The sequence below is a fragment of the Stenella coeruleoalba genome, assembly GCF_951394435.1.
Source record: "Stenella coeruleoalba genome assembly, chromosome: 11".
NCBI lineage: Eukaryota > Metazoa > Chordata > Mammalia > Artiodactyla > Delphinidae > Stenella > Stenella coeruleoalba.
This window is the reverse complement of record NC_137157.1, coordinates 95,384,420-95,403,113: the sequence shown is the minus strand read 5'-3', so window position 1 is coordinate 95,403,113 and position 18,694 is coordinate 95,384,420. Positions and strand designations below refer to the sequence as shown.

The 18,694-nt window shown below is 47.2% G+C and overlaps 1 protein-coding gene across 4 annotated transcripts; it reads left to right on the top strand.

The window, feature by feature from the left end:
* Positions 1–1,093: 1,093 nt before the first annotated feature.
* PEX5 (peroxisomal biogenesis factor 5) lies at positions 1,094–18,415 on the top strand. Of its 4 annotated transcripts, none has more exons than XM_079937351.1 (16): positions 1,094–1,227; positions 1,821–1,983; positions 2,300–2,335; positions 2,621–2,732; positions 2,952–3,083; positions 8,775–8,880; positions 9,392–9,482; positions 9,884–9,994; positions 10,257–10,349; positions 10,715–10,834; positions 14,818–14,961; positions 15,164–15,234; positions 15,628–15,840; positions 16,087–16,252; positions 16,607–16,764; positions 16,961–18,415. In XM_079937351.1, exons 2-16 carry the CDS (start codon positions 1,837–1,839, stop codon positions 17,160–17,162), a joined length of 1,902 nt encoding a protein of 633 aa, XP_079793477.1. In that variant the 5' UTR covers positions 1,094–1,227; positions 1,821–1,836; the 3' UTR covers positions 17,163–18,415. The 4 variants fall into 4 exon arrangements, with proteins under 4 accessions (XP_079793477.1, XP_079793476.1, XP_079793478.1 ...); XM_079937350.1 differs by having other exon boundaries at positions 2,600–2,732; XM_079937353.1 differs by lacking the exon at positions 1,094–1,227 and adding an exon at positions 1,542–1,685 and having other exon boundaries at positions 2,600–2,732.
* The last annotated feature ends 279 nt before the right edge of the window (positions 18,416–18,694 follow it).

The following is an 18,694-nucleotide window of genomic DNA, read 5'->3' as shown; positions in this document are numbered from 1 at the left end:
AAAAAGAGAAAATTTTGCACAGTCTCAGGTTTTCCCTGCTGTTCTGTTCCCCTGAGGTGTCAGAACAGCTTCTCTACCATTTCAGGGAGGAGCTTACACAGCCATGCCCCTCTGGTCCCCTGGGGCCTCCACCTGTGAAATCTGCAGGACCGCCAGGAAGCCAGCCTGGCCCAGGGTGCCACCTGCTGACTACCTGCCTCCTCTCCTGTATCCTAGGCTGGGACGGTACTTCTGTCCTTTTGGCACAGACCTGTCCTTGCCCATCTACCAGCAGCCCTGAGCACCTCCTGCCCTTCCTTCTTCATGACATCGGGACACCCTTGGACTTGGAGGCAGGTGAGATTTCAGGGTTTGTTTCCCAGTGTCCTTGAGGTTTGACACCAGAGCCAATTCTGTGGCAGATGGTGGGGCCTGAGGCTTATTTCGTGATTAGAGATCACTTCTTGCATCATATTTGTGCATTCCCTGTCTGAGGCAGTGGGAATAAGGCCACCACAGTGACCTTGACCAGCGGTGAGGGAGGAAGGAGGGGAGAGGAGTGACTCACTGTGCACCTTCCCAGTAGGTTATCGGCTTGAGGTCTCAGGATGCGTTGGACCCTAATTTAGTAACCGGAATTTGTCGTCATCCAGTGCTATTTCCCCCAATACGCAGATGTGGCAGAGGGATTGGGGGCAGGCCTCTGTCACTATGGAGACCGTGACGCTGTCCTGCTAGGGGCAGTTTGGAAGCGGGCAGGCCTAGAAGGCTGGGGAAGGCCCCGGATTTGACCCCCACCACTCCCGCATTAGGACCTTTCTCTAAAACCGAGGCCCAGAAAGGGAGGGAATCCCCTTGGGTCACAATACGCCCCCAGGAAGAGGCAGAATGATTTGAGCCCAGGATCTGCGTGCTCGGCTTTCCCCCAAAGGTCAGGAAGCCCCTCCTAGCTCCATTCTTCTTTGAGCTTTCCATCAAACAAGTCGTAGCGTCCGCGATCCTTTCGAGTGCTCGCAGAGTCGAGGCTCCAAGACTTCTCCTTTAAGACCCACGACTCCTCCCATCACGCTGCGTCGCAGACTTAAGGCTCCGCCCCTCCAAACAGCTTCCGCAGGGCCGCGACCGTCGCGCGGCGGTCACGGCCCCTTTAAGCCTGAGCCCCGCCCCTGGCTCCCCAACCCCTTTTCTCCGCTCCCCCTCCAGCCCGCACCAGGTACCCCGGCAGGTCGTGCGGCTTCGCGCGCGGTGGTGAGTGCCGGGCCCCGAGGGGGCGCGAGGACACCTTCCTGGTCTTCCAGCAGCCCTTGCGGTGTCCTCGCGGGTCGCGGGGGGCGGAGCTTGAGCAGCGACCCTGGTGGGGGAGACTGGGTGCTCTGAGCGCGGAATGGGTGGGCCGGGACCGGCCGAGCAGGGGGAGGGGCTCAGGTGATTTACGGAGAGGGCATGGCCCCCAGCAGTGCTTGCCTGGTGACTGCGGGTGTAGGGGACTGGGCTTAACGGTCCCGCGGCGTGTTCCCTCTCCCTTGCCCGGCCAGTGCTCCCGTACAGCTCAGTTGCGGAATTGTCCTCCCGCTCCCCTGGGGTTCAGGCCCGTTTGTGGGGGGCGGCTGCCGCCTGTCCCGCCGCCAGAGACCGCAGTCGTGGAGGCCGCTGGAGAGGCCCAGGGGGGCGGCAGGAGGGCAGCGACCCCCCGACTCCTGGCAGAGGTGGGGGCCGCAGCAGAAGGCGCAGGGGTGGAGAGTGGCCAGCGGCCAAAAACCGCCTCCCCCAGGTCCGGGCTGAGTTGTGGGTTGGGGAAGGGTTTGGCTCCGGGACCTCAGTTCCAAACCTCTGCCCATCAGAGAGCCGGCGGTCACCATGGCGATGCGGGAGCTGGTGGAGGCGGAATGCGGGGGTGCCAACCCGCTCATGAAGCTGGCCGGGCACTTCACCCAGGACAAGGCCTTTCGGCAGGAGGGGTTGAGGCCTGGCCCCTGGCCCCCAGGAGCCCCAGCCTCGGAGGCGGTGAGTGTTCTTCAGGCGGAGAGCTCGAGTTGTGACCTGGGATGGAGGGTCCGGATGCACACTTTGGGATAACTGCTGTCTCTATTGTGTTGGAAATGATAATAGTTGCCACGCAACAGGTGTTTACTATATTAAACATTGAACGTCTTTATATAGACGAAGACAACCATTTTATAGATGAGGAAACTGAGGCTTTGAGAAGTTTTGTGGCTTGCCTTATGGATGGAAGAACTGAAATTTTAACCCAGGGTTAACTGAGTTGTGTGGCTGTGGTCTTCACCACTGTACCATATTGTCTCCCTTTCTTTTGTCTTAGGTCTCTAAGCCTTTGGGGGTAGCCTCTGAAGATGAGGTAAATATGTCCGTCTTTTCTGTCGCATTTTTCGTTCGCCCATTGTATTTTTCCTTTAAACTGGGCTCATCCGTACTTCAGTCTGTAGACTTCCCTGATCAAATGAGATTTGCCTCAGCTCTCCTGCTTGTTTTTAAGTATTCTTCGAGCGTTTCCAAATCTATAGTTTCTGTGTTTCCCTTTCCTTGTGTTTGATGTTAGTATCCCTCATCCAATGGGCCCCTGTCTCTTGCTGGGTTCCTTTCACCACCTCTCTTCTGACAGTTGGTGGCCGAATTCCTCCAGGACCAGAATGCGCCACTTGTATCCCGTGCCCCTCAGACCTTCAAGATGGATGACCTCCTGGCAGAGATGCAGGAGATTGAACAGTCAAACTTCCGCCAGGCACCCCAGAGAGGTGGGTCCAGAGTCTGGTTCTGGGTTGGGGGCGCGGGGGTCACCATTTTCTGTGCAGGTAGGGACAAGGGGATTCCGTATTTAGATGCTGCTGGTATTGAGGAACTGAGATGCAGAAGGAGACAAAAGGAACAGAGTGTCTTCATGTGCACTCAGGGTTCCTTAGGCATGATAGAATGATAGGTATTTTCCTTAGTTCTCTCTCTGTCTCCCCCTTAAGCCCCTGGTGTGGCCGACTTGGCCCTGTCGGAGAACTGGGCCCAGGAGTTCCTTGCAGCTGGAGACGCTGTGGATGTAACTCAGGATTACAATGAGACTGACTGGTCCCAAGAGTTCATCTCGGAAGTTACGGGTGAGGCTTCTTATGGGAAGATCTACAGTGGCGCCTGTGATGCAAAGTTCTACGCTGTTACCCTCATTCATTTTAGGATATAGAGTGATTTCAACTGCTTAGGACCTTTCTGGACTCTTGACTCTTTTCTATAGGGCACTGAGCCTGATTTCTCTTAGGTGGTAACAGGGAATTGAAGCTTATATTAAACAGAGGCGTGCGTTTGAACTGGATAAGAGATTTTGAGGAGAGAGAGAACATGAGGAGTTCGGGTTTCTTCTTTGCTATCTGGAACTTTAGTACTGTAGTTTGGTGGGGAGGATCCGCAGATTGGGTGGATGGCAGTGTTGCCCAGGAAGAGAGAAATGTTTAACACATCCCTTGGGATTCTGGCATTAAGTCATCTTGAACAGGGTTAGAGCCTTGGAAAGTGGAATTCTGGAGTTCAAAGGCCTGAAGTATATGGTCTTGATGATAATAATAAAAATTAATAACAAGAGCTAATGTTTACTTAACCATGTTCTAGGCTTTGTTTTAGTGCTTTAAATGCATTGTCCGTTTAATCCCCCTGAGAACCCTTGAGGTAGTTATTATTCCTAGTATATAGATAAGAAAACTGAGGCTGAGAGGTTAAATAATTTGCCCAAGGAGTCATAGCTTTGTAAGTGGTGGAGATGGGATTTGACTCTGGGTTTGAATGATTTCAGAGTCTGTGGGCTTACCCGTTATGCTATACTGCCAGGCCTGCAACTTAAGCTCTTCAGGGTCCCAGCCTAATTTTTCCTCTTTGAGTTGTCTGTGCTCACTGCATCCTGGGGGACTGATTCTTCTCCCCCAGGCCTTTCTGATTACAGGCCTGGGCAAGGGCATTCTCTTCCTCTTTGCTCTTCCTGATTGCTCTCAAAGAGAGCACTGTTAGCCTATTTCCAATTTAAGAAATCAAGAATCACAAAAGAGATAAAGGGAGAAAGTTGCAAAGATTCTGGCCTCTCAGAGTGCTCACATCATCATAGTTCCTGAATTTTCATGACATGATTGATGGGACCTAATTGGTACCCCCTGCCCCCAATCATTTTTATTCTCCTAAAGACAGGGCTTCCTCCACACACAAGAGAAAAACCCCCAAATCGTACCAACTAAAACTCACCTTTAATAAAAGCTGTTGGTCTCTTTTATCATGACTCCCTTTCCCTCCTTTAAGTTGGAGTTTAAGGAAGAACAATGGGTGTTCTTGGTTTCTATGCACTTTATATTCTCAGAGCCAGTTGAACTTCACAGAAACACAAGGTAGGTATTCCTCCCCCATTTTATAGACAAGGAAACTGAGATTTGGAAGGGTTAATACTTTGTCTGAAATCATTCAGTAACAGAGATTACATGCAAACTCATGTCTGTTTTACTCCAGGCTCCATACTTAGAATCATTACCCTATCATGGAGAATCTTCTGTGTGGAATTGCCCCAATTGGAAAATCTGAGCTGCAATAAAGACCCGCCACCAGACTGAAAGTCAGCTTTTTGTACAAACCTTAGATTTAAGTGCTGTTTCTTATCGCAGGGAGACTTCTGTTATAATGTATGGGCATCGGTCATTTTTGATAATTCAGGAAAAAATCATCACTACTATAAGCATTGAGATTGATGAGATTTTTGTTAAAATTAGATGAATACTTGGAGCCATTGAAATCTTCCTTAACCTGTAAATGAAAAACTACTTTAGAAAAACATGTTGGACCTGTCTGACCTGTTAAATGGTCTTTGGGAGATCTCTCGCTTCCTCTGTTTTGTACATTTTTGTGGAACTGTGCCTGCTTCACAGAGGCAGGGATATGGAAAGCTGGAAAGGGATATTGAGCTATGTGGGATCTGCCTTCATATAAATGTCCTATTACAGTAGTATATTGCTTTGTATGTAGCGGCCCTTCAGAATTTACTGAATGAGAGAATTGAGATCTGGGAGAAAGAGCTAACGGGGATTGATTTTCTAGTACAGTTATCCCTTGGTATCTGCAGGGGATTGGTTCCAGGACCCCTGTGGTTACCAAAATCCTGGATGCTCAAGTCCTTTATATAAAATTGCAATTTTATATATAAAATTGCTCAAGTCCTTTATATAAAATTATATAAAATTGCATAATATTTGCATATAACCTACCCCCTCGTATGCTTTAAATCTCTAGATTATTATAATATCTAATACAATGTAAATGCTTTGTAAATAGTCGCCAGCATGGGGCAAATTCAAAGTTTTGCTTTTTGGAACTTTCTAGAATTTCCCTGCCCCTCTCCCTCTGAATATTTTCCATCCACAGTTGGTTGAATCTGTGGATGTGGAACCCGTGGATACTAGCCTCATAGCATTTGTGGCTGATACTACTACAGTAGTGATATAGGTTACCTATTTCTTTGTGGATAAGTAGACTGCAAGTTGAGAGAAGGTTATATTCTTTAAATCTTCATTATTTTTAACTCCCCATTGTTAGGATTCTAGAATCTAGTTTAAAAGGAACCTTGAAGCTTAGTTTTTTTCTTGTTTGAATGTTGTATTTGGAAATATAGTTTCACTGGAAGTTGCAAAAAAATGTACAGAAAGGTTCTGTGTGTCTTTCCCTCTGTTTTCGCCGGTAGTGACATTTTGCATTTGTTAGTTATGTACAATATCAACAGAAAATTGCCACTGGTACAATCCACAGATCTTATTAGATTTCACCAGTTTTACATGCTTTTATTTGTATGTTTATAGTTTTATCACATATGTAGATTTGCATAACCATTACTGCAATCAAGATACAGAATTATTCCATTGCCACATAAAGCTCATTTTTTAGTCTAAAATATTTCTTGATGGAATTCCGCTTCTCCCTCTCACCCCAATCTTCTGCGCCAAATAAGCGTCCATCTTGTGATTGCTCAGCTCTGGGGAAGAAACGCATCTTTAAGGGGTTTTGAGTTTAGACAGCCTCAGCTAAAATGGTGTGTGGGGTTCATATGACAATTATGAGAGATAAGCCTGTACTTTGATAGGAAGGGCAATGGCCAGCAGTAGCAGATGATGATTGGCAGTAGCTCTCCCCTGGATGGCAGAGGAAGAGGCTATGGAATAAAAGGAATAATAATCTCATTGTGATGTTTTCCACTTTTGTATGGATTTTCCTTGAGCAGACAGTAATGATAATAATAGCTAATATTTGTTACTCTGTACTTTGCATAGGCATTATCTCATCTGGTCTTCACAAGCATCCCTGTGAGGTAGCTATTATATCCACTTCATAGATAAGGAATTGGAAACTTAGAGGGTTGATAACTTGTCTGGAGACTCACAGTGAATAAGTGGTGGAGTTGGGATGTGAGTGCAGGTAGCCTGACCCTAGAACCTGCATTCTTGATCACTGTGTTACTTAGTGGATGTGGAAACTTTCATGGGTAAAGGTGGGAAGTTCTGAGTTTTTGACTGTTGAGCTTGGGGTAGATGTGCCCAGATGAAGTGAGCACACAGTGAGAACCTAGGCCAGGTGAACACTGTGAATCAGAGGTTTGGTGTCTAGGTTGTTGGTTGTCACTCTGTGATCTCTGTGCCCTAGGACAGTCCCTCCCACTCAGCAGGACTTAGTTGCCTCCATCTCACAGGGATCCAGATGAATCTGATTTTCTGTGAGAATTTCTCAAAAAGTATTTTGAAGGCCAGGTAGTATTCTTTTCGTTATTTTATTTTGACTTCTTTGTTGGAGTAGGTTCCCAATGCCAGAAAATCCTGAGTCTTGTGGCCAATATGGCTAAATACCAAATTACAGCTGTATGAGCATGACTCATCTCTGCGATTCTTTTTTCTAAACTACCTCTTGTCTGTTTTAAAGTCCAGGTGCTTTGTACTTTTTCTGTTGCTGCTTGTCCTTCAGAGGAGCATTTCACAGAAATGGTGTTCTCTGCAATTTGTGGAGTACCTTTGGCCAGAATATGCTTTTGTGAAACACTCTAGCTGAGAGGGAGTGACTGGAGAGTGAGGAGGGGGGCTGGGTATTTTTCAGCAGAATGGGACGGAGTATTAAGCATTTCCTTATTAGGTCTCCAGATTTGAGCTAACAGTCTAGCTGGGGCAAAGGAAAGAGAAATGTTGCTTGTAAAAGCTAGTGAGGGAAATCTTGATATAAATGTTAGGAGTTCTCGAAATTAAGAGACCAAGTCTGTGATCAAAAATATTGTCAACCGTATCTTTTATTTTATTAGTAATAAATCACTTATTATTTATGATCAGGTGAAATCTGTGAGTTTTGATCTTTTTTTTCCTTTCTTTTTCAGATTTTGACATTATTTTCTCAGATGTTGAGATGAGTTTGTTGAAATTATTCAGGCAGAGTCTCAGTTAAATGGAATAGAAAGTTCTGTTGCATATGAATCCCGAGGAGGTAAACCTGCCTTCTTGGTGTTCAAAGCAGTAACAGATCTTCAAATTAGGGACAGAGGCAGGATGACCATTTTTGAGGATATGGGTGCAGAGCAGAAGGAAAGAACACGCCGACCCATCCTTCTCTGCGTGCACTCACTCTTTAGGGTCCCTTTAAATCCTTTAACTAATCTGTGTCATTACTTTTTTGTTTTCCTGGCCCTAGAATAGTAAAGAGCAAAGTCCTGGAGGTTGAGAGAAGTTCAGCACCCTCATTTGATATGTTTATTCTGATGTTGCAGCAGTGCCCTTTTTCATGAGAGCTGCTAAGATAATTTCTGGAATTAGACTTAAAAACATAGCCCTCAAAAGCAGTCAAAAGTGACAGAATTCAGAATAATGTTTATCCGGGGGGTGCGGGCCTGCGGGAGCCTGTGAGGGAACTGTAGACGGTCCATGTCGTGATCCGGGTGGTGGTGGCTTGAGTGTGCTCATGGGTAGAAATTAATGAAGCAGCTCACCTAAGTTTGGTCCACTTTACGTACCTTCATGTTTGTATGTTACATCTCGAATAATGAAAAAAATCCAGTGGGAAGAGTGGACTCATGTATCTTTAGTTCTAGCCCAGCATTCTGCTTCTCAGATTCTCTTGGTAGGTATATTAGGATGAAATATGAGGTTCCTTTTTTTTTTTTTTAAATTTTTATTGGAGTATAGTTGCTTTACAATATTGTGTTAGTTTCTACTGTACTGCAAAGTGAATCAGCAGTACATATACATATACCCCCTCTTTTTTGGATTTCCTTCCCATTTAGGTCACCACAGAGCACTGAGTAGAGTTCCCTGTGCAATACAGTAGGTTCTCATTAGTTATCTATTTTACACATAGTATCAATAGTGTATATATGTGGATCCCAGTCTCCCAATTATGAGGCTCCTTTTGTTGGGAGGGTGTGAACTGTGTAAATGGAGGACAGACCAAGGTTTGGTTAAAGAATGGGAGCTCCTGTGTTCTCCCCTGGTTCCCTGCCGGGTCCCTGCAGTACCTTTGAGGAAGGTGGAGGCCCAGTGCCCACTATTTCTTAGTGAGGGCTCTTGCACTTCGAACAAAAGGGTTTGGTCCCTACTTCTCTCCTGAGCCTCCTTATTTGGTCTCTGTTCCCAGTTCAGTAAACACCTGCCCTAGGCCCCTTGGGAGCAGGTTGGATGTTGAAAGTTTAGTAGTATTTTCTTTTGACCAGTGGTCTCAGGGATTCTGCTTTGACTTGGTTAAGTTAATATTCTCCCTTTCCTGATCCCTCACTGATTTCCCCACCTGTCTGCTCCTTGCAGACCCTTTGTCTGTGTCCCCGGCCCGCTGGGCTGAGGAGTACCTGGAGCAGTCAGAGGAGAAGCTGTGGCTGGGAGAACCAGAGGGGACGGCCGCCACTGCTCGCTGGTGAGTCCAGCCGCTTCGCTCGGGACGGCTCCCTGTGGAAGGAGTGGGACAGTTTTCCTGCTCCCCTCCACCAAGCTCCTCTATCCACATTCTTAAACCAAGTTGCAATCCCTTCATTTTCTGCTCTAAGGTTTCCACTTGTATTATTACCCCGATTCATTTATGTCTCAAGTATAATCGAGTCGAGAATCCTAACTGTCCTACCAAAAGTTTGTAACTTTATCTTATGCACCCTGTTCCCCTTTTAATTTGGAGCCTGCCACTGTCCATTCCTTCTCTCTGGAAAGACGCGTTTAGGAAAGAGAGAGGTGAAAGCATGTAGCTAGTGCTTTGCCACTCCTGCCCAAATGTCCGTCTTTAATGTAAATTGAAATTAGTAGGTCCTCAACCAGAGAGAGGAGTAATGTCACCCTCTCTGTACCCTGATGAGAACTGTAACTGCCACGGGCTGGGAGTGGGGAAGGATGTGGCAGACTAACGTGTAAAATGAGCGAGTCCTCACCTGTCCCAGGTATGATGAATACCAGCCTGAGGAGGACCTGCAGCACACGGCCAGCGACTTTGTGGCCAAGGTGGATGACCCAAAGCTGGCTAACTCTGAGGTGAGCCACGTCCCGCTGCTACTTTGCCCAGCAGAGCTGGTCTGAGAACTCAGGAGTCCTGCTTCTCTGACCCCAGTTTAGTTTAAGGCGAAAGAGATGAGATCCGAGGTCCACTCCTTCCTGTCTGGAGAACAGAGACTTACGACCCTGCCTCTTCTTCCAGTATTCTTGCCCTCATTTCCTTGCCTACTAACCCTTTGTCTTTTCTGTGCCTTCTCAGATCTCTCGAGCCAGAAATCCCTTTCTTTTTGCTCTCTGCTTTTTCCAGCGTCTTTAGCCTATCTTGTCTGTAGCTAGAGATGGTCAGGGGGAGGGGTAAGTGCAGGCTTCTCTGGGCGTGGTTGAGAGGGCACACCCGGAAGTCCTCTCCCAAGTGGCCTGTGTGTGTCTCTGTGCCCCAGTTCCTGAAATTCGTGCGGCAGATTGGCGAGGGGCAGGTGTCCCTGGAGTCCGGCGCAGGGTCGGGCCGAGCTCAGGCAGAGCAGTGGGCAGCAGAGTTTATTCAGCAGCAGGTAGGACACTGTCACCTCCCAGTCCTACCTCAGAGCCGGCTGGTGCCCCCGGCCGTGGGTTCAGTGTTCAGTGGTCCCAGATGGGGAAGGGATCTTATTGCCAGCTTGTTTGGTAGCATCCAGGTCCTGAGTGGGTGGGAAAGAGATTCTGAGAACGTTCTTCTCAGAAATGCCCAGGTTGGTGGTGTCTAATGGGTATTTAGTTGACATTTAGTGGGTGGAAAGTTGTTGTTGGTGGTATGACCATCCTTCTTTGTCACAGGGTACTTCAGAGGCCTGGGTTGACCAGTTCACAAGACCAGTAAACACATCTGCTCTTGATATGGAGTTTGAACGAGCCAAGTCAGCTATAGAGGTGAGAGCAGCTAGTACAGGTGTAACCAGTCCAAGAGAGAACACTTCTTTGGAGAGAGTGGGTGTCTTAACATCAGAGACGGGTGAACATTGTATTTCATAGTGTTCTTGGAGTCTCTTTGTCAGAATTGCTTGGGATGGGGTGGTTGCCTATCAGAAATGCAAATTCCTGGGCATCACAGACTACTGAGTCAGAATCTGGGGGTAGGATCTAGGAACCTGCATGAAAAGAAGCTCTTCAGGTGATCTTAAACACACTGACGTTAAACAACTACTGCCATAGGGACCCCATCTTGGTGGAACTAAGGGTGGGGCGGGGTGCTCATGATGAATCTTCTGTTTCTCTCTGCCTGGCCTTCCTTACAGTCTGAGGTCGATTTCTGGGACAAGTTGCAGGCGGAGTTGGAGGAGATGGCCAAACGGGATGCTGAGGCCCACCCCTGGCTTTCTGACTATGACGACCTCACGGCTGCTTCCTACGATAAGGTAAGAACTAGTTTTTCAGACTGCAGGATTTCCTTGTTTTATTGTCTCTCCTTTAATCCTGAATCTGAAGGGTACCCACTCTTAAGTAATTATTTTCTTGAGCCCCTTTCCGTGAAAGGCAGCCTGAATTTTTCCCTTGCCCCTGCGCTCCTCCAGTTATTGAGAGTATGCTTTATTCTTGGGATGTAGAAGTTAGTGATAATAGACCACCCTCGTCAAATGACAACAGTAAGCGACAAAATACCTAGAGTAGAGGTTTGCACACGATGCAGTAAGAGCACAGAGGAAGGAGCCTTGCTTTGGAGGTTGGTTGAAAACATTTTAAGAAGATTGATAGCTCCTTTGGTAGAGAGTGGTAGGTGGTAGGCCATCTCTCTGCCCTCCACCTTAGTATCTATTTACTTTTTTAACTCACAAGTTTATTTTAAATTCTGATCTCTTCCTGTAGGCACTAACCACTTGCCCCCAGTTTAGGGTATTTTCAAAGAATTACATTAAATAATTCAAATGCTAAGAAAATTTCCCAGAAGTCGGTGGTGAAGAATGATTGAATTTTGCACGTAGTATATACTGTTGCCTTAGAAGCATATGTTATATCGGGGTATCACTGTGAGAAAAATCTGCTTGCGGGTTGTGGGGCATTCGGACATGTGGGTAATAATTGAGCTGTGAGTTGAAGCATGACTGGGGAGGGAGAGATTGCTTGGTTTTGAAAAAGGCAAAACAGGAACTGGGGAGGTGATCAGTGGTGTCTTTTTCTCAGCTCAGACCTGGTTGGGGCTAGAACTAGAGGGCCAGGATTCTGGAGGTAGATCTTGCGAAGATAGAGAAGAACAGAGTTCAAGATAACTTAGAAAACGCTAGGATTTAAAAGCCAATGAAAATCTTAGTACTAGGAAAAAGATGATTTTGTTTATTATCCCAGCCTGACTTCCTGAGAGTTGTTCTGTGATATAATAGAAAAGGGAGCTTACCTTTTGGGACCCCATCCTCTGGTTTTTCCATAGTAAGAGTTTCTTCTATAGACTTGTGATGAGGAAGAACTGAAGGAAATACCTGGAGATAATACTTTTATTAATTTATAATAGACACTTGATAAGTTGCACAGGCCCTGTCGACTTACAAATGGCAAGGTATAAAGTTTAGATAAAAATTTCCTGGGACTTCCCTGGTGGCACAGTGGTTAAGACTCCGCCTGCCAATGCAGGGGACACGGGTTCAATCCCTGGTCCGGGAAGATCCTACATGCCACGGAGCAACTATGCCTGTGCACCACAACTACTGAGCCTGGGCTCTAGAGCCTGTGAGCCACAACTACTGACCTATGTGCCACAACTACTGAGGCCCATGCACCTGGAGCCTGTGCTCCGCGAAAAGAGAAGCCACCGCAATGAGAAGCCCGTGCACTGCAATGAAGAGTAGCCCCGCTCGCTACAAATAGAGAAAGCCCGTGCACAGCAATGAAGATGCAACACAGCCAAATAATAAATAAAAATAATTAAAAAAAAATTTTTCCTGGTTTTTGATAAGTATAGACATAGCTCTAACTTCATATGAGCAGCACCTCCTCTTAGCATTTTTTACTTCTGTATTAATGACATGATAGTTGGAATAAATTCTTTAATTCAAAACCTAAAAACATAATTATGTTTTTAGATTTTTGAACCCTATTTTGATATCATTGATACCTTGGGATATTGCAAAATTAGGATTAGAAACATTTGCATTAAGGTTCCAGATTTTGTCTGCCTTTTGTTAAACTGTTAATAAATTATATGTCAATAGTACTTGTTTTTTATTTTTCAAATGTTGATCTGACTCTATCAGGTAAATTCATGGGTATCTGAATGTCGTATTTTTTATTCATGATCCTTAAATTTTCAAGGCTACACCTACAGCTGGAGCAGATATGATACTGCATACTGTTAGCGTGAAGGAGAAATTTCTGTGATGGGACACACTCTACTTAGTAGTGATCCTATTTTTGCAGTACGATCCTATGAAATTTTGAGCAGACCAGACGATGGATCAGACCTGATGAATGGCTTGGATTAGACTTTTTAAGATGCAACAGTGGTCCCAAGCTTATCCTGCATCCTGTGGGTTGTTAAAGGTTCCTCCAGAGGACTCTTTTTTTTTTTCATCTATACAAATATTCTACTTTTGAAAAATTCCTCTCTGATCAGCAATTGATAAAATCTCAAGGAGGATAGATAACACAGACAAGAGCATACTTAGAGAACCCTGTGGTTGCAACATGATGGAATTGACTTGTTGCATTGTCTGCTGAGGATAATACCTATTCACGCATCGTATTTTAACCTTTTTGGTAAGGCTGTGGCAGATATTCTCATCTGATGCTCTCAGTAACTCTGAGAGGCAGGAATTACTTTCATTAGGAAATTGTGTTATCGGTGACAATGATCTGTTTCCTACGGGGTGGCTTAAAACATGGGAGGGTGAATGCAGAAGGCTTTATCTTGTGGAACTCTAATAGTCTAGGTGGGGCTGGCAAACTGTGGCCCATGGGAAATCTATCCTTCCACCTTTTTCTTTTTTTTTATGGCCCGTGCGCTGAGAATGGTTTTAACATTTTTAAATGGTTTTAAAAAAATGAAAAGTAATAATTTGTGAAACGTGAAAATTATATATTGATAAAATTCAAACTTCAGTGTCCATAAATAGACTTTTATTGGAACACAGCCATGCTTGTTTACATATCATCTGTGGCTAGTTTCTCACTGCTCTGGTGGAGATGAGTAGTTGTGACAAAATATTTATCCTCTGCCCCTTGCTGATCCTTGTTCTAGGGTCCTTTCCTATCTTCTGAGTTTTCCTGTTGCACGGAGGTGTCCCAGGAACATTACCTATTCTCAACATGAATATACTTTTTATACGTTTATCCCAAATCCATCTCCTGTATGTCTCACTTCTTAAATCCCCATTGTAATTATTTAATTTTTATTTGTTACAAATAATTTGCAGATTACTTATAATGGTTTAGAACTTTGCTGGCAAGATTTGAGCGTTTCTGGTTCTTGAGCAGTTTCACAATGGCAGTGAAGAAGGGCCTCACTCATGTCTTTGTTTCGTACAGTTTCATTCTGATTTGTCCTTAACTGCGTTTAGAAAGGGCCCTGCCCTGTATTTTGCATCTTGTGTTCATTCTGGGGTATTGTTTTGTGATGGTAACCACTGCTCTCCAAAAAGGAGCATTTTATTCCCCTGTCCCAAGTCACACGCTTACTAGGTCTCTGCCTTCGTGGAAGCCCTGGGGACAGAGCTCTGCACAGAGCATCATAACTTCCCTCAAATGAGAAAGCCTCAGCTAGAAGAGGACTGGTCTTTCTGAAGCGTTTTCTGCCCTCAGGATTTTGGAATCTAGCTTTAATTTACTATCAGATACAGATTAATATTAATAACTTTTAAGAATGAAATTGGGGAATAAATTAAAATTTTCAAAGTGCTTGAACACATGCTGTCCAGTCAGTGTGCACAGGACTCCGTGAGCTGGGTAAGAGTTGCATTTGCATAGCAGGGCCTCTGACTCCAAATTGCATTTCCTTTATAGATTATCACACTATTGCAGGATAACAAGAAATGCCCCTTGAATAGCTAAAGAGAACTTATCTCATTACTGTAAGCAGATCCTGTTAAGAAATGTGCTCTGTCCAGTAATGAGAGATCAAGGATGTGGAAACACCGGCTAATAAAAACTTCCTAAAATGAGCTTAATCCCAGCTCATTTTAGGATCAGAGTTTGCCTGGCTTTCCAGTTGCTGTGGGTATGACCCGGAATTTCTTCACTGTGGTCGTAGGTGATCTCCTTTATGACATGGAGAACTTGCCAGCATTTATCCGGATACCTTTTTGGAGGCCTTCAGCTTCTTTTCCACGTCAGTCTTGGTTGTCAGCTCCCATTCCTGCTGCTCTGTGATGGCCCCCTCCGGGATGGGGTCTCACTTGGCTTCCCTTCCTCGTAGGGGTACCACTTTGAGGAGGAGAACCCCCTGCGTGACCACCCCCAGCCTTTTGAGGAAGGGCTGCGGCGACTTGAGGAGGGTGACCTGCCGAACGCTGTCCTGCTCTTCGAGGCGGCTGTGCAGCAGGACCCCAAGCACATGGAAGTGAGCAGCTCGTTCTTCTGACTTCAGATGAGAGACGCTCCCTCCAGTTTTGAGGGAGGCCCCTGAGGGTGGTGCCGATGGATTAGGGCCCGGGCGACAGCCTGGTCGGGTTCTGAGAGTGAGGTGGTGGGTGGGGCGAGCAGAGGAAGCAGTGGTGGGAAGGTGAATACCGGGGTGATGAAATCTGGCAACTTCCCTCTAGGCCTGGCAGTACCTGGGGACCACCCAGGCGGAGAATGAGCAAGAACTCTTAGCCATCAGCGCGCTGCGGAGGTGAGTACACTGAAAGGGTGGGGGGCAGGGTGGTCCCAGGGCTCTACAAATAACCTTTAGAATGACAGAGCCTACTCTTCTTTCTGGCTACTAACACGAGTGTTTTCTCATGATGAAACTCTAAGGTTTGGGGAGTCTGGAGATAAATGGCTCCATTTGTTCCTCGGCTTTTGGTTTTATTTGTGGGACCCTGGCTGGTTCCTTGGCTGCTGAAATGTTCCGTTTCTCAGGACTTTAACTTTATTAATAACCCACCCGTAGAGGATTCCTCTGTACCTTAACTGTGGGAGTTGGCAGGTACCTCTGCGTTCTGAAGCTTGGCTCGGCTCCCAGGGTGCTGATAGGTGCAGTGTCAGCCTCAGAGCCCAGCTCTGTCCATCTCTGTCCAAACAGGTGCCTAGAGCTAAAGCCAGACAACCGGACGGCACTGATGGCGCTGGCTGTAAGCTTCACCAACGAGTCCCTGCAGCGGCAGGCCTGCGAGACCCTGCGAGACTGGCTGCGCTACACACCAGCCTATGCCCACCTGGTGGCAGCCGGGGAAGAGGGGGCCAGCGGGGCAGGACTGGGCCCCAGCAAGCGCATCCTGGGCTCTCTGTTGTCCGAGTGAGTGTGGGGACCTCCTGGGATGACGAGTGGCAACCCGAGTAGAAGGAGGACCTGGCTTGTGGAATTTTGGATAGATTGAGGCTCAGGGTCTGAGAGTGGGATGGAAGACAAAGGATTGGAAGGAGGATAGATAGACGCATCTTGGGGGTATGATTGGTTAGTGAAAGGATTATTTGGGAGGGGTAGGAATATAGACGTATTCATCCACCCGCTTTTTTGCATTTTTTTTTCTTCTATGTCCAGCTCCCTGTTTCTCGAAGTGAAAGAGCTCTTCCTGGCAGCTGTGCGCCTGGACCCGACATCCATTGACCCTGATGTGCAGTGTGGCTTGGGAGTCCTCTTCAACCTGAGTGGGGAGTATGACAAGGCGGTGGACTGTTTCACAGCCGCCCTCAGCGTTCGTCCCAATGTGAGCCTCAGGGGAGGAAGGGAGATAGGACAGGACTCTATACCTTACGGAGGAATCGTTTGTTGGGACCTTCGGAGTCATGGGATATTTCATTCCAGTGTTCCATGTACTGGTTGCCTTGGGAGAATTGGGAAAAGAAGAGCGGGAGTCTAGGGTCGTCTGGACTTAGGGGAGTCTGCAGGGGGTGAGTGGTTACGTCGTGGTCACAACGTCGTGGCCACACAGTGACCTGTGGAGACAGGAGTGGAATCGTAACATGCGTTAGAGAAACAGAGTGGGGAGCCAGGGGGAGATCGGGCAGAATTTGATCTGAGCCTGGCCCCTGTTTCTAACCCTTGTCCATCCCTATCTTAGGACTATTTGCTGTGGAATAAGCTAGGGGCCACCCTGGCCAATGGAAACCAGAGTGAAGAAGCAGTAGCTGCGTACCGTCGGGCCCTCGAGCTCCAGCCTGGCTATATACGGTCCCGCTACAACCTGGGCATCAGCTGCATCAACCTTGGGGCCCACCGGTGAGAGTATCTACTGAGGAGTGAATGAATGAATGAATGAATGAATGAATGAATGAACTCCCTGCCTTTGGCCCTGGCTCCTCATTCTCTGATCCTGTTATTTGACCTCGAGCTCCAGCTTTCTTTCTCCCCATGCCAGCTGACCTACCTCCTTCCACTGGTTCTGCTCACCAGCTCTCATTCTTCTCCCTTGCAGTGAGGCGGTGGAACACTTTTTGGAGGCCCTGAACATGCAGAGGAAAAGCCGGGGCCCTCGGGGCGAAGGGGGTGCCATGTCGGAGAACATCTGGAGCACCCTGCGTTTAGCCTTGTCTATGTTAGGCCAGAGCAACGCCTACGGGGCGGCTGATGCCCGGGATCTGTCCACCCTCCTAGCGATGTTCGGCCTGCCCCAATGACAGTGGGATGGGCTGCCCTGCGAGTGTTTGCCTGGAGGGGTGCCTGCTCTGGATGTGATCCCCTCTCCCCAAACGGGCCTACCAAGGGGGTGGGCTGATGGCCACAAGCGGTACTGCCTCTCAGGAGCTGCCTCAGTGTAGGGGTGGGTAGTCTGGGTTCTAGTTCCTGCATAATTGTAGGAAGATGAGCTGTGTTGTCGGAGTCCCTTGGTAATTCAAGGGCTGTCCGTGCAGCTCCAGATCTCTCTGCTCATCACGCCCTTTCTTGGTGCTGCTTTTTGGGAAGGACCCAAGGATACAGGTTGTCATCTGCTGCCATTTCTGATTGGGTCTACCACATTTGTAGCGTCTGTCCTCCCCCTCCTTTCTCCTTTTACTGGGACTTGATGATAGTCCAGCCTCCTCGCGCAGTGGTGTGTGGCAGGTTCTGTCAAGCGCCTCTGTGATGACTGTAGGGTGGGACGTGTTAGGAGTTGGCCTGTGTGATTTGAATGTTGATTTGGCTCAGCAGAGCTGAGGTTTTAGGGGTGCTCGTAGTTCTGTCATTCTTGGACCTCTCCTGGCTATAGCTCAGAGTCCCTGGATAATGCTGTGCGCAGTAATGGGCGTCATTACCATAGGGGTCCTCAGGGGCTGCCGGGGTTAAGTTGCTACAGAGTGTTTGGGTGTGGGGAGAGGAAACCTCATTGTGGAATGAGCCTCGAAGGGACCACGTAGGCTCAGGTCAAGGGCTCTGGCTTGGGGGCCTGTGGAGGGAGGACAGAGCAGGTGGGACGAGGAATGTCCTGAGTGCAGCCATCCCCCTCCTCTTAGAAAGACCTGCGAGTAGGAATTGAGCTAGCTCTTCTGGAAAGTTGGTTCAGAAATTGCAGTCTTGCCAGATTCCTGGCAGAGAGAGGGTTCAGTGTTACCTTGAGCCTTTGCTGTCCTTGAAATGTTTGTAGCGGGGAGGGTCGGAAAATCCCCTTCCCCCGTATCACCTCCACAAGGCGAAGGCTGAGAGGAAGTGAGTGAGCAGCTTGGGTTCTGCCGGGGAGAGGCACCGAGCCCAGAAACGACTGAAGCGGCCGGGAAGCCTCTTGCCTTGTCTTAGGTAGCTAATGGTCAGATTTTTTTTAAAACTACCGTGGTCCCAAGTTTCCATCCTAAAATTTATTTTTCTTTGTATGAATATGTGTAAATGATTTAAAAAATAAAACTGTAAAATATTTGTATGAGGAATAAATGGAACAGACATGGCTTTGAGTCCTGCTACTGGGTGTGCAGTTGGGATGGTGGGAGGGGAATTGCTGTTTGGAGGTTGGTGTTCAACAGTTTTTCTCGATTTATCTTTCACATTCTCATTGGTACATTGATTACCTATCTGTCTCCCAAGTAATTACTCAGCACCTACTATATGCGAGGTACATGAATAAGGTGGTCAAGGTCCCTGTGTTCATGGGACTGATGGTTTAGCAGGAGATGGGTGTTTGACAATCATGCATTTTTTACATTCGTGTTACTTCTATACAGGAAACTATGGGGTGTGATGT